Here is a 15,000-nt window from a genome sequence, read left to right as displayed (position 1 = left end):
TAGAGATGTGGGCGTTGTTGACACAACATACAGATCAACAGAGGAGAGATGGGAAGGTGAAGGGGAACCCTTGAGCAAGTTGCCTCTCCTCTTCCAGCTTCTTAATGATCACAACGCACCGTGAAAGTGTATTTTAAAAAATGTCTTAGCAGGAATAGAAACAGCTTTTTAACAGAGGTGTGAATAACTGAATTGAAAACTTTTAAAAGAATCAAAAATTGTAAAAGAAAAAGAAGAAAGTATGAACGTCCAAATGGAACTAACTTGAAAGAAAACAACCAAAAGAAGTATCGAGCAAAAACAACCGCAACGGAAAGTACTGAGCGAAAACAACGACGACGTAAAGTATAGAGCGAAAACCACGGAGACGTTAAGTGCCGAGCGAAAACATCAACGACGCAAAGTATCGAGCGAAATCAAGCAAAACGTAAAGACCAGAGCGAAAAACTGCCAAAACGTAAAATATAGAGCGAAAACAGCCAAAACGTAAAATATAGAGCGAAAACAACAAAAACGTAAAATACAGAGCGAAAAACAACAAAAACGACTCTACGGGAAAGCAAACGACTCAACAGCTAAGCGGACAACAGCAAAGCGAACAACAGCAAAGTTTACGGCCCTTACCTCGTCCAGGGCCGGCGCCCCGCGCAGGAAGTGCTGCCACTCGCCCTCGGACACCTCTCCCCGCTGCCTCATGATCTCCAGGCACAGCAGGAAGCTGTAGATGGTCTTGTGGCGCTCGAAGAGGCCCCGCGCCACGTTGGAGTAGGAGGCCAGCAGCGTCTGGTCCAGCAGCGTCTGGAGCCGCCGCTCCAGCACGCTGTCCGGCTCCGACGTCTCGATGGTCCCGTTGAAGAGCTGAACCGGGGGGGGGGAAACAAGGGAGGGACGTTCGTGGACGTTTGGTCTGCTTCTCTACCATCGGCACCACTCTCTCATTCACGTTAGGTTAACCCCGACCCTAACCCTAGGGGCGGCAGTAGCTCAGGAGGTAGAGTGGGTTGGCTGGTAGCCGCAAGGTTGCTAGTTTGATCCCCAAGAGTGTCGAGGTGTCCTTGAGCAAGGCACCTCAGCCAGCTGCTGACGAGCTAGCTGTCGTTGTGTGAATGGGTAAATGTTGGGCAGTTTTGTGAAGCGCATTTGATGAATGAAATAGACAAATGCAGTCCATTTACATTATGGTGAATGACACATAAGTACATTTGTCAGAAGAAAGAGAAACACCAATATATCACTGTCAGTACAGTAAGGATGCTCATAGAACCAAATGCAAAGCACTAACAATCGCTAGGTTAACCCATTCCCCGTATACAACAAAGATAGCTAAGATAAGATGCTACACAATGCTAAGTACTATTTAATAATAAGTGCAAGGACGTACAACATACGATAAGTGCGTAAGAGGGGTGTGGGGAGGTAAGGGGGGAGGCTATAATGAGTCTAGGTGAACTCAGGCACAGACACAGTGTTAGAAGGAACAATGGGTTATCTGTTATTTAATGTCTAACTAGGAGAAGGAGAAGAAAAAAGCAGGTTCGAAGACGGGTGACGGAAACTAAAAGAATGCATGGTTTGGGAAGAAAACGAAAGAAAAAACCTGAAAACAACATGGTTGCAAAATATGAACGCTTCTCTGTAAAACATTTTCAAGGTTTTCGCGCAAACAAGATTGTCCAATAAAAGCCCCTCGAAACCAAAATTAAAACAGAGTCCGCCGTTCAGACTCTCCGTTCTCTCTCCCCACGTCCCCCTGAATGGCCCCCCGTCCCCCGAGAGGCTGACCTGCTTGAAGTACTTGAGGGAGAACTGGTACATGGGGTCGACCTCCGAGAGGCTGGCGATGACAAAGTACATGAGGGAGCCGCGCGTGGCCACGGGCCGGTAGCGCTCGCGGGCCGCGTTGATCATCTCCTCCGTGGCCTCTGCCTCCTGCAGCCGCAGCTGGATGGCCTCCGACGTCACCTGGGGGGGGCGAGGAGACGGGTGGGCAGGGGCAGGAGAGAGCGCGTTAGGGAGAAGGCTACGGGGAGGGAGAAAGTGACTAAAACTGAACGCCTGGCCTCTCCTGAATGCTGTAGGAACACCAGCTGAACGTGAGAGGTTTCCTTGGTTTAATTTTGGGCATCTCGGTGCCCACATTTTGCACTTTGACCTCTACAGTAGAAACATGAGACACTGAGTCTTTGAGGTTAGGCTTCTTTGACGCTTAGAGTTTTGCTAAATTCTGGACCAAATTAAGAGATTTATGACTGAGCACGCCAAAATCATCTTTTAAGTAAAATAGCTTAAAAAACCTCTTAAACGTGATTTGAAAATTCGATCAAAACCCTGAGACGGGTCACAACGATAAACCTTTAAACCTTCCATGCATAACAAAAAACAAAGCCTATGGAAATACTACTACCCTGGCTCACCTTGGACTCCTGTAGGGTGACCACCAGCTCCTCGTTGTCCAGGATGTTTCCCTCGGAGGTGAAGAGCAGCTTCAGGATGCGGTCCTCGATGGCTTTCAGCTGGTTGCGGTCGGCGTTGATGCGGACGATGAGCTGGTTCCTCTGCTCCTCCAGGTCCGGACGCTCCAGACGAACCACGTCACTGGAGGGACATGAAGACGGCATCAGGGCACAGGACCACAGATAGAGGATAGACAAACAGAACACATGATCACAGAGGGTAGAGAGGGGGATAGAAGGATAGGAGGGAAATCGTTTTAAGAGGAGAAATCATTTGTTTGAATGGAAATTCTGGTTGGAAGATAAGAAAACACAAAATCAATTACTCATTTGACAAAAAATGTAGAACCTTAAAACACAGTTTTAAACAGGAATTCACATTTGTATATTCCTGCATAGATTTAATAAATTGGGTGCGTGCGTGTGTGTTTGAATATGTGTGTTCTGTGGATCACCTTAGCAGCTGATCCTCCAGGCCAGACTTGGTCACGGTGAAGTTGATGATGGTCACTTTGATGCACACCTACAAGGGGTACGGTCACACATCAGAGGCTGCACCGTCACACACTAAACACGCATGTTCCACTCAGCCACGGGCATCCTGTGCTTCGCATCGAGTGGCAGTCGTTCTCTCATCCTTCCTCCACCCTTGGGGTTCTCCACAGAGAGCTCTAGATCAGTAGCGGTCTGCTTGCTAGCCAAGGTCCCTACAGACGTCTCCAAAAGGAAAGACACAAAGCCGGACGGGACACACCAACATCTCTCCGGCTCTCTTGCCCGGCTTCCCACTGCCTGAGCGCAGTGTGAAACATCTGAAATTCTGTCCAACAGTTGGAGACGATGGTGAGGACGAGGATGGTGATGATCATGAGGATGATGAGGAGGAGGAAGGATCATGATGATGATGAGGATGAGGAAGAGGAGGATGATGGTGGCTGTGAGGGATATTTCTTTCTTTTTGAGTGTGTGTGTGTGTGTGTGTGGGCGTGTGTGTGGGCGTGGATTGACCTCAGGCAGATAATGTGGGTTGGCCATTTTGGTGGTCATGTAGAAGCGGAAGTTCTTGTCGTAGTCGATGTCCGAGTCCCCGAGGCGGATCAGCAGGCGGCCGCCCGACACAAACGTCTGCTTCAACAGGATGGGCTCCAGGGCTGGGTCGATAGTCTCCTTCAACTACACACACACACAGACACACACACACACACACACACACACACACACACACACAAACAGACAGTCAGACAGACAAGCACACGCACTGACAGATACATACACACACACACACACACACACACACACACACACACAGACAGACACGCAGATGCACACAGACAGACAGACAGACAGACAGACAGACAGCCATGCACACAGACACACACACAAACATAGACACATACACACAAACACACACACACAGACACACACGCAGATGCACACAGACAAGACAGACAGACAGACAGACAAGCAAACGCACTGACACAGATACACACACACACACACACACACACACAGGGATTTATGTTCATAACACACAAAAAGTTGCACAAATTACCAATGACCAATGTGCGACAGCGTGAAAAAATCAAAATTCAAACTTTGGTGTACGTTAGCAGTTTGCTAAGCAGAACAAATGAAGCTTTACTCGTTTAAAATGCATTTCCCTTTAAACAAAGGTCTTGTGCTTTTGCACAGTAAGTCTACATGGTAACCTTGCTCTATGCAACATGTGGTTGTGCTAGCTGTGTGTATAAGGCCTATTCGGCCTCATGAGGCAGTTCAGCGTTCCTGGTACTGCAATCGGTAAGAGCAAGCGATAGATCGTTGTTTCTCTTTCTTCTGACAATGTACTTACTGCAAGTCGCTTTGGATAAAAGTGTCTTTTAAATGCCCTAAATGTAAATGTGAATGTGCGCTGGTTGCTGCCGACCTCCTCTAGCAGCACGGGCATGCCCATGCGGATGGCGTTCTCCAGCGTGCGCAGGAAGCTGAAGTCCGTCAGCTTGATCACCTTCAGCCCGTTCTTACCCTCCTTGGACCGGATCCATCGGTTCGCCTGCAGAAGACAACACTGTTGTTTAATTTCCCCTTTATATTTCGATAGGTCTCAATTGAGAAGTTCAAGTGGGAGATTGAAGTTGCGTTAAATAAGGATTGCTTGTGTTTTGAATAGTTTTGTTAATTGTCAGTGTATCGTATTATACTAATATCTATTGTACATTTGTGTTTCTGCTTTTATTTGTATGTTGTTATCAGGGCGTCGTTGAAAAAGAGAGCCTGCTCTCAATGGCCTTGAACAAATAAAGGTTAAACGAAAATAAAATTTGAGGGAAAGTGGAGCCAACGTTATAGTCGAAGCTGTTGGAAAGCATTGTGTTCCTGTTGAGGCCGTCTTTCTATTAGTTGACATTGAGAGTTATGTTGAGTTTGTGCCTGGGCGTTTATTGCGATGGGTACTGTGATTTGAGCGGTTCTTGAAGTGTGATGATTGTGGGGAGTTAGCGTTGCCCTTGGAAGTCAGACAGACACACATTCTTTTTAGATTTCTTTCTATAAAGATATTAAAGTCAAATGCCTCCACTTTCCCCGACACTCGCAGCGATCTCGAAGCACACACTTGTCTGCATGTGAGAATAGAAAGAATACAAAGATTCTGTCAAGAAGATCTGGGACTGAGCTGCGAGATGGGTGTCGGACGGCTCGTAGGACACGACGGCAATCTGAAGAGACGTTATGCTCTGCTTCTACCAAGGCGAACGTTGAAGCTGCTGCCTGTCCTTTTATCCATCTGAAGCGCACACTCCCACCCAGACTTCTCTTATTAAGAATCAGAGAGGGCTCAGCCACAGAGTGGAACAGAATGAAGGGCAGGATTGTTTTCAGTGATGACACAGGGAGCCTGCGCTGCCCTAGGGAACCAGAACAGGAAAGCTACAAGCCGGTGCACATTTGGTTGTCTTCTGCAAAGCTGCATGATGTTTTTCTTAAAAATAGGATGATGACATATTTATTGTGCATGCTATGTCTTTGTGACAATCATAATGAATTTATGTAGCACTTTTTAAAGTACCCAAAAGAGCACTACAAAGGTGGTGTATGTGTGTGTGTGAGAGTGAGTGAGTGAGTGAGTCAGTGAGTGAGTGAGTGAGTGAGTGAGTGAGTGAGTGAGTGAGTGAGTGAGACAGTGAGTGAGTGAGTGAGTGAGTGAGTGAGTGAGTGAGTGAGTGAGTGAGTCAGGCAGTCATTCAGTCGGTCAGTCGGTCTTTGTCAATGACTCGCTCCGTACACTCCAGTCTCCCTCCCGCAAAACACCAGTGACTGAGTCCCACCCGGTTTTCCAACCCAACCTCAAGAACCATCTATCCTCTACGACCCTCTCCTAGCCTCCCCCCATCCCCCCCTGTGTGTTGTGCCGTCTGCCTGTTGTCTGTTTTACAACCAGCACCCCCCAGTGGTAACCATCTTTGAGTTGTAGAATGGCTCTATACAAGTCACATTAATTATACTATTATAACATTCAAGGGAAGGCTGTGGATCCTTCTACGTGTCTGATCCTTTCTCTTTTGGGCTGAAAGCGAACGACTGTTCTGTCTGTTTCTGTCCAACCAATCATGGGAGACCAAACCATCCCTCTTTCCCTCTCTCGCTCGGTTCTCTTCAGTCAACTCTATCACCATCAAACAGCAGTCCCAGAGCCAAAACAAAGTCGACGACCGGAGAAGCTGTCTTGCTCTTTTATTGAGGGGCCTTTTCATCCCAAGGACAGAGAGTTGGTTCTTCCCCGCAGCGCTTGGCGGTGTCTCTACATGTTAAATAAATGATATTGGTCTGATTTTAGAGTGGGTTGCTGGAACTGGCAGAGTACAAGCCGTCCGTCTCCCTGTGGCCACACTTGTCTCCGTATTCATGAGTAAATATTTTGAAGTGCTGCTTGAGTCCGCCGTTGTTGTTCTAGCGGTGTGGCCTGATACCAGATGGCACAATGAATAATCAAACCGGGATAATTAAATGGATCCGCCAGTGATTTCATCCTTCAGGTACCGATCCAAATAGGCCCCCTCTGGAGAAACACGCGCCTTGTTTACTCTTTCTCTTATGATTGTGCTATTTATATATTTAGCAAAGACTTTGATCCAACCGTCCTGTTCATGGTGAATGAGCTTTCCTAACCTGTGACTACTCAAAGCACTTTGAAACGAGTGCCCCTTATTAACGCCTTCATACACACCTTCATACCTCGACGGGGGCGAGTCACCCAGGCACGGAAACAGCCAGCTCGTCGGGAGCAGTTCGAATTAGATGCCTTGCTCAGGGACACCTGCACACTAAGCTAGGTGCAACCGGAATTCTAACAACCTCCCCTTCTTCCTGAGCAACTGCTTCCCCAGTTACTTGGCAGGTAGTTATCTTCCTCAAAAGTATTCGAACAGACAACAGTTGAGACGTAAGGGCTTTGAACCCAGAACTCTTAATCTAGGTTGTAAAACCCCCTAACCGCTAGTATCCTGCCAAAATGGTCCCTGATTGGCCCATGGTTCCTAATTGGCACATGGCTCCTAATTGGCACATGGTTCCTAATTGGCACATGGCTCCTAATTGGCACATGGTTCCTTATTGGCACATGGTTCCTAATTGGCACATGGCTCCTAATTGGCAAGTGCCTAATTGCCTATGGTTCTTGTTTGGCCGGCCATCGTCACCTGATCCTGGGGGTCAATCATGAGGGGCCAGCGCCGGCCCCGGGTCACTAGGATGGCGTTCTCCGTGGAGACGGTATCCCGGGGCAACTCCTCGTTGTTCCACTGGCGGATGACGTAGGGGTCGCCCAGGATGTTGATCAGGCTGAAGCTTTCGCTGATGGGGATGGACAGCTCCTGGCAGTGTGCCATCCAGTGGTCGATGAGCTGTGCACGCACACACACACACACACACACACACACACACACACACACACACACACCACACGCACAAATACGAACACACACACTCAAACACACACAAACACACACACACACACACACACACACACACCACAGACTCATGCATACACATACACATAAACACACACACATGCAAGCACACACAGACACACACACACACACACATGCAAGCACACACAGACACACACACACACAAACAAACACAATAACAAACACAAACAAAAACACACACACACCAAGATACAGCGGTCAAAGTCGAGGCTGAACCAGCCCCCATCAAGCACAAGCCCCAAGCACGCAGCAGTCATTCCCCGGCCCGCTGAAGACCTGCTAGTAAGGCTCCTGGGCTCCACTCACCAGCTGGCGGTATTGGGCGGTGAAGGCTCCGTAGTAGGCCACGCAGGCGGCGGCGATGAACACGTTGCCCACCACGTTGTGGATCTCCTCCTCGAAGAGCGCGATGCTCTCGGCCCAGCGGGCCTGCTCGCTGCCCAGCGCCGCCGTCAGCTTCCCCGAGCGGCCCAGGCGCGCCTCCGTCAGGGACATGGTCTGGGCTGGACGGGAGGGGGCAGGAGGGCCATGGGGGGAGAGGTGTTAGGAGGGAACCTTCTCTGTAGAGTCAGACCTATTCACCGATCTATTGGCTCTTCATTGACTGGTTATACAATTGATCACAGTTCACCTTCTCCGTAGACCTGTTCATAGATCTATTCACTCTTTATTTACTTACATTTATGAAACGAAAATGTGTATTTTTTTTTGTAAAACATTTGATATTATAAATGACTTTCTTCATTACTAAAAATCAATCATTACTAAAAATGAATACTTAGAGAATTCGCTTTTAAAATTAAAGATAAAGTCTTAATTTTTAAAAAAAAATTTAAGACATTTTTAAAATGTCTTAAAATTATTAAAAAAATGTAAGACATTATACAATATGTTTTTGTAATTCCTACATGGATATATAGCGTTGAATGTATAGTTAAGTCTAGGGATATACCTTTGTCTAGACCTGCTTCTTTAAACACTATACCATATCTGAATATCATTGAATTAAACAAATCTCATTTTTTTGTTATGAATACTAAATAAATGAAGTACATATAAATGTAGCATTTATAATATAAGCTCCCCAGCATGCCCCTCATAACCCAGGAGACGGACACAAGGATCCAGCCGGCTCCATGAAGCGGGATGCCCCTCATAACCCAGGAGACGGACACAAGGATCCAGCCGGCTCCATGAAGCGGGCCCCTCATAACCCAGGAGACGGACACAGAGATCCAGCTGTCTCCATGAAGAGGGCCCCTCATAACCCAGGAGACGGACACAAGGATCCAGCCGGCTCCATGAAGCGGGCCCCTCATAACCCAGGAGACGGACACAAGGATCCAGCCGGCTCCATGAAGCGGGCCCCTCATAACCCAGGAGACGGACACAAGGATCCAGCCGGCTCCATGAAGCATGATGCCCCTCATAACCCAGGAGACGGACACAAGGATCCAGCCGGCTCCATGAAGAGGGCCCCTCATAACCCAGAAGACGGACACAAGGATCCAGCCGGCTCCATGAAGAGGGCCCCTCATAACCCAGGTGACGGACACAAGGATCCAGCCGGCTCCATGAAGCGGGCCCCTCATAACCCAGGAGACGGACACAAGGATCCAGCCGGCTCCATGAAGCGGGCCCCTCATAACCCAGGAGACGGACACAAGGATCCAGCCGGCTCCATGAGGCATGATGCCCCTCATAACCCAGGAGACGGACACAAGGATCCAGCCGGCTCCATGAAGCGGGCCCCTCATAACCCAGGAGACGGACACAGAGACCCAGCCGGCTCCATGAAGCGGGCCCCTCATAACCCAGGAGACGGACACAAGGATCCAGCCGGCTCCATGAAGCGGGCCCCTCACCCCGGAGCTCCCTCCAGCGGGCCCTCGCCCCCCTCACCCAGCTCGTCCTTCTCAGCCATGCTGCTGGTGAACTGCTCCTGCAGGACCCTAATCTGCTCCTGCACCGCCTGCAGCTGGGCCTGCTTCTCCGCCAGCGTGGCCATGGTCTCATCCAGCTCCGCCTGGGGGGGGGTAGGGGTGGGAGTCACAGGGTTTCTCACCGTACGATACGGCAAACATGGCCCGCGATACCGAGAATATCGGCATACAGCGATTCTGCGATACTCAGTGTATTGACCCCGAAATGGACTTCTGTCTTTATTAACGGTCCAAATTGAGTTTTTCAGATACTCGCTGGTTAACTTCCGTTCAAGTTTCCTTCATTCATGTGTGGAGCGCCACCTCGAGGAGCAGGGAAATATATATATATATCGGTATTAAGGGCAATATTTCCGTCTTAATTCTTCATTAATAAAGCAGAAAAATGCAAGAGAAATTCTTAGAAAATTGAAAAAATGTACATTGATATTTGGCGCCACTGTATCGATTCTCGTATCGCACGAAGAGGGGCGACGATATATCGCCGAATCGGTATTTTGTCCCACCCCTAGCGGAGAGCCAATGAGATGTGACCGAATCAGACGCACGCTGCTGCGCTTCCTACATGCGGCGGCGGCGGCGGTGGTGATGAGTGGCTAACCTGCGCCGCGGCTAGCTTGGCTCTCTTGGGGCCCACTGTCTTCAGGACCCTGGAGTACAGGTCCATGGCTCTGACCCACATGCACATGGACTTGCAGGCCTTGGAGACCTTCTCCACCTGAAAACACCCACAGGCACAATAGGTAGTAAATGGTAAATGGACTGCATTTATTTAGTGCTTTTCTAACAAGCGGCAACTCAAAGCGCTTAACAATATTGCCCGACATTCACCCATTCATGCACACATTCACACACCGACGGCGGTGTCAGCCACGCAGGGCGACAGCCAGCTCGTCGGGAGCAGTCAGGGTGAGGCGTCTCGCTCAGGGACACCTCGACACTCAGGTCATTAAACAGGAACTATATCCTTATCCTCATTATCATGTTTAAGGTTAATTGTCTTTCGATGTCTGGAGTTGCAATAGCCGAAAAGTAGTGTAGTCTTGCTCGACTGTTACTCGGCTCAGACTGCCACTCGATACCACAAGGTCATCTCCATGACGCATGGTGATATGTTCTAATACAAGTTTAATGGTTTAGTAGAGAGAGCAGTTCTAAAAGCCACCCTTGCCTTTACAGCCAGTTTACTTTGTATTCATAACCCACAACTAGAGCGCGATGGGAAACAACAAACAACAGGGCGCTGGGCCTGATCTCAAGGCCATCTGTGTGCCGTGCGGGGCAAGCTCAGTTCAAACACACCTTCTCAGGGATGAAGTCGGGATTGTTGACATATTTCTGCAGCTTCAGCAGGATCTGGGGCTTGATGTTGGCTTTGTCGTACTCCATCAGCCGCCTCAGGAAGGTGGAGTCTCCCAGCAGCTGTTTGGCCCCGGCCCAGTCCGGCCTGGATGGACCAGTGAGGAGGACAGATGGACGCATGGAGTTACGGACAGACAGGCGTACGGACGGACGGACATATCATTCACGGCCATGGCCCTTTTTTTTGAGACAGAAGCCCTGTTTCCCCTAATGCCTCTGTGGTAAACGGGCCCTTTGCTATGGTAAAGATTAGCAGCACTTTTCTTAAACCAGCAGCAGAAGGTAAACATGCAACCAGTAGTTGGTAAAAGAAATAGGAGATGCATTGTTAGGAAGGAGATATTAACATTAGCAGTTTCATTTGAGTAGAGCTTGTTCCTCTTTACCGAGGAGCGAGCAATCCAGAGTTAAGAGTTCACCTAGACTCTGCATAGCTTACCCTTATACTTACTTAATGTATGTTGTACGTCCTGGCACTCAAAAATAGTATTTAGCATTGTGAATTATCTTATCCTAGCTATCTTTTTTGTAGAATGAGTTAGCCATCGATTGTTGGTGCTTGGCACTTGCTTCTATGAACATCCTTACTGTACCGACAGAGTTGTATTGTTGTTTCTCTTTCAGCTGACAAATGTACTTATTGTTTGTCGCTTTGGTCAAAAGTGTCTGCTCAATACCCTAAATGTAATTGTAAGCAAAAACAAAAACTAAGCCAACCGTGGCTGTATATGTTCATTAAGCATGTGCCTGGAGGGAATTCCCGGGATGCAGGACTTAATGTGAGGTGACGGAGATGTGAGACCAGAGGGGACGTATCACTACTGATGACTGAAGACCGGCCGTGTCTTCCGCTGGAGACCAATGCGTCAGAGGAACCGAGACAGAGTGTGTTTGTGTGATGTAATGATTATGTTTACAGTTCAGTGTGCTGACGGATGCGGCCGCTGATTTTAAGGCTGACTAAGGCTTAAAGTAAAGCTAGTCATCAGGAACAACTCTGGGGACTTCTCTCTCTATCTCTTTCTCTCTCTTTCTCTTATTATTTATTTATTTATTTATTTATTGTTATACTTCAACTTCAAAGCTCAGTCTAATGCATGCAGTGTTGCTCCTTATCAAAACTATATTTTCCTTGTTTTGTCTTAAGTGTAGGGAAGATATTATGCAATGATTTTAATGACACGATAACACAAATCCAAGCAAATATACAACGCATAATGATGCCATGAAATCTATCAAGGACATAATAAACAAAAAGCATAAAAATGGTACTGACGCGGCAGCATTTTTGTGTTGGTTCATCTGTTTTTTTACCAGACCACAGAAGCCACATCAGAAAACAAGGAGACATTGTGATATCATGTCTACAGATCCGGAAAATAATTGCATATGCAGGCCTAAGTACTGACACATTGTCTTAAGATTCACAATTCATCCGCCGACGAAACCATTTTGAGGGTTTAACACTAGATTGAAGGGCTGACACTAGTCAGACTAACGCAGAGTAATCCTACAGGACGATGGGACCAAACAACCCCAAGGACTACAGTCAGACTAGTTCAGCCCCCAGGGGACGTAGTGATGGCTAACACCCACCAGAGTGCTGCTTATCAAGGTCGACACAGGGGGAGGGGATGAGGGTGACCAGTATGTCTATGGTCATGAATCAGGACGATCCAAGTCCTTGATCACTTTGTATGTAGTAGATGTAAATAATAACACTATAGCAGTATTACTATTACGTTATACTATTAGTATTAGAACTAGAAGTCGGTCGATTGGTACTTTGTAGATCCCAGAGGGGAAAAAACAGATGAATGTCAATGTCAGAAACCACATTGTTTAAATTATGTATGATCATTCCCTTCATCATCAACATGAGATTCCTTCATCTGACGGAGCAGGGTGGATGGGGGGGAGGTCTGCTGAGAGAGAGAGACACTGACTTGGCCTTGAGGAGGTCGTTCATAATCAACATGAGACCCCTTCTATCTGATGTAGTAGGGTGAAGGAGGAGGTGGAGGTGAATGAGACTCCTTCTATCTGATGTAGCAGGGTGAAGGAGGAGGTGGAGGTGAATGAGACTCCTTCTATCTGATGTAGCAGGGTGAAGGAGGAGGTGGAGGTGAATGAGACTCCTTCTATCTGATGTAGCAGGGTGAAGGAGGAGGTGGAGGTGAATGAGACTCCTTCTATCTGATGTGGCAGGGTGAAGGAGGAGGTGGAGGTGAATGAGACTCCTTCTATCTGATGTGGCAGGGTGAAGGAGGAGGTGGAGGTGAATGAGACTCCTTCTATCTGATGTGGCAGGGTGAAGGAGGAGGTGGAGGTGAATGAGACTCCTTCTATCTGATGTGGCAGGGTGAAGGAGGAGGTGGAGGTGAATGAGACTCCTTCTATCTGATGTAGCAGGGTGAAGGAGGAGGCGGAGGTGAATGAGACTCCTTCTATCTGATGTAACAGGGTGAAGGAGGAGCCGGAGGACATCCACAACAACATGAGGACACACATTTCTGACGTAGCAGACGAAGGGGCACGGCGGAGATCTACGGGGAGAGAGGCACACTGACTTGGCGTTGAGCAGGATGCACACGGCCTCCATGACGGTCATGACCATGTCGGGGGGCTTGGTGAAGACCCTGATCTCAGAGATGTCGGCCTTGTCCAGGGCGTTGAGGGCCTTGTTGGCGCTCTCCAGGGCGGGCAGAGCCTCGTCCAGGTCCCGCTGGGCGTCGTCCGCCATGGCCTGAGTGTCCTCGGCCTTCACCGTGGCCAAGGCCTCGTCCTCCTTCACCACCTCCCGCACCTGGGAAGGAGGAGGGGAGTTGGTGTGTGTGTGTGTGTGTGTGTGTGTGTGCGTGTGTGTGTGTGTGTGTGTGTGTGTGTGTGTGTGTGTGTGTGTGTTTGTGTGTGTGTATGTGTGTGTGTGTGTGGGGGGGTGGGAGACGGGTTAGTGTGTTTGACGGTGATCAGGGCGGGGGTGTTGAGATGAAGTCTGGCCAGTGAGATTAGCCTCTGAACGCACCCACACACACACACACACAGGCACGTAGACGTGTGCACATACACAAACAGACACACGGACGCACACACACACAGACACGGATGCGCACACACACAGACACACTGGGGCACATAGACAAAAACAGACAGAAGCGCATGCACATACATGCATTCAAACACAATTGGGGACCAGGTGAATAAATTACGAAAAGATGAATGCTTGAATGACTCAGCCTCAGTGTGTGTGTGTGTGTAGATGTGTGTTTGTGTGTTTGTGTGTGGAAGGATTACTCATCTCCTGAGTTAGTGCCTATTGTATCATCCCCTCAGTCTAGGGTTTAAACTCTCAAAATGTTTTCTTTGGTGGTTGGATTGTGAGTCTTAAAACAATGTGTCGGTAATTAGGTCTGCGTATAGAATTATTTTCCCCATCTGTAGGAACGAATCACATTGTCCTGTCATTTGATTGTCTGGTGTGTGTGTGTTGCATGCTATTTTATTCTTGCTGCTTTAACCACATGTTGTTGTAGTGTTTTGGGTCAAGAAAACGGCTGCATAGATGTAATTTGTTGTTATTTCCATTATTATACAAAAACTGATACACACCCAGAAGATGTGAGGGTATAATGTCTTCCAAACAGAATCTTAGACGACAAGATATACACAGGAAAGAAGGAAAGAGAAAAATACAGAAATAATAAAAAATAAGAAAAAGAAAGTATAGACAGATGGGCCAAAGTAACGCAAAAAGAAAAAAAAAAGTAAGTCAGACAAAAACAAAGAAAGCATTAAAGAATTACAGCAACAAATGGAGAATATAATAAATTTGTCTCAAAGGAAATAAATAAAAAATGAGAAGAAGACAAACGAGAAAATAATGAAAGATAAAAACAAGAACAGACGAGGAAAGCGGGAAACATAAGAAGCGATAAATCAAAAAGTAAAGAAGGACACAAACGGATCCAGTCGCTCCCAGACCTTGTCAGCGCTCTCCTGGTCCACGGCCAGCTTCTCCATCAGCGCGTTGACGTCGGTGGACTTCTGCAGCAGCACGGGCTCCAGGGCCGACAGGTCGATCTTCATCTTGTCCACCAGGACGTTGGTCTCCAGCAGCTTGGTGAGGCCGTTCTTCACGCGGTCCCTGGCCTACAGGTCAGGACACGAGAAGGTGAACAACCAACACGTCCATTTTAAATCCCCCGGAAGAGCCGGCTGGAGGAGCTGAGGACATCGCAGTAACCATCAAAGTCT

At 48.0% G+C, this 15,000-nt stretch overlaps 1 protein-coding gene across 1 annotated transcript in view; it reads right to left on the bottom strand.

Annotated features, from left to right (window-relative positions):
- The window catches only part of dnah6 (dynein, axonemal, heavy chain 6), a gene marked incomplete at both ends in the record, with an annotated part of 97,616 nt that overhangs the window by 20,353 nt on the left and 62,263 nt on the right, over positions 1-15,000 (bottom strand). The window contains 13 exon segments of the mRNA XM_079730391.1: positions 625-858; positions 1,783-1,962; positions 2,415-2,595; positions 2,909-2,976; positions 3,462-3,626; positions 4,381-4,506; positions 7,151-7,354; positions 7,748-7,944; positions 9,344-9,467; positions 9,986-10,102; positions 10,687-10,831; positions 13,317-13,552; positions 14,728-14,895. Of these exon segments, the coding sequence (XP_079586517.1) occupies positions 625-858; positions 1,783-1,962; positions 2,415-2,595; positions 2,909-2,976; positions 3,462-3,626; positions 4,381-4,506; positions 7,151-7,354; positions 7,748-7,944; positions 9,344-9,467; positions 9,986-10,102; positions 10,687-10,831; positions 13,317-13,552; positions 14,728-14,895 (2,145 nt within the window).

The sequence above is a fragment of the Pollachius pollachius genome (assembly GCF_949987615.1).
Source record: "Pollachius pollachius genome assembly, chromosome: 2".
In the NCBI taxonomy this organism is placed as follows: Eukaryota; Metazoa; Chordata; class Actinopteri; order Gadiformes; family Gadidae; genus Pollachius; species Pollachius pollachius.
This window is presented reverse-complemented; position numbering and strand designations above follow the sequence as displayed.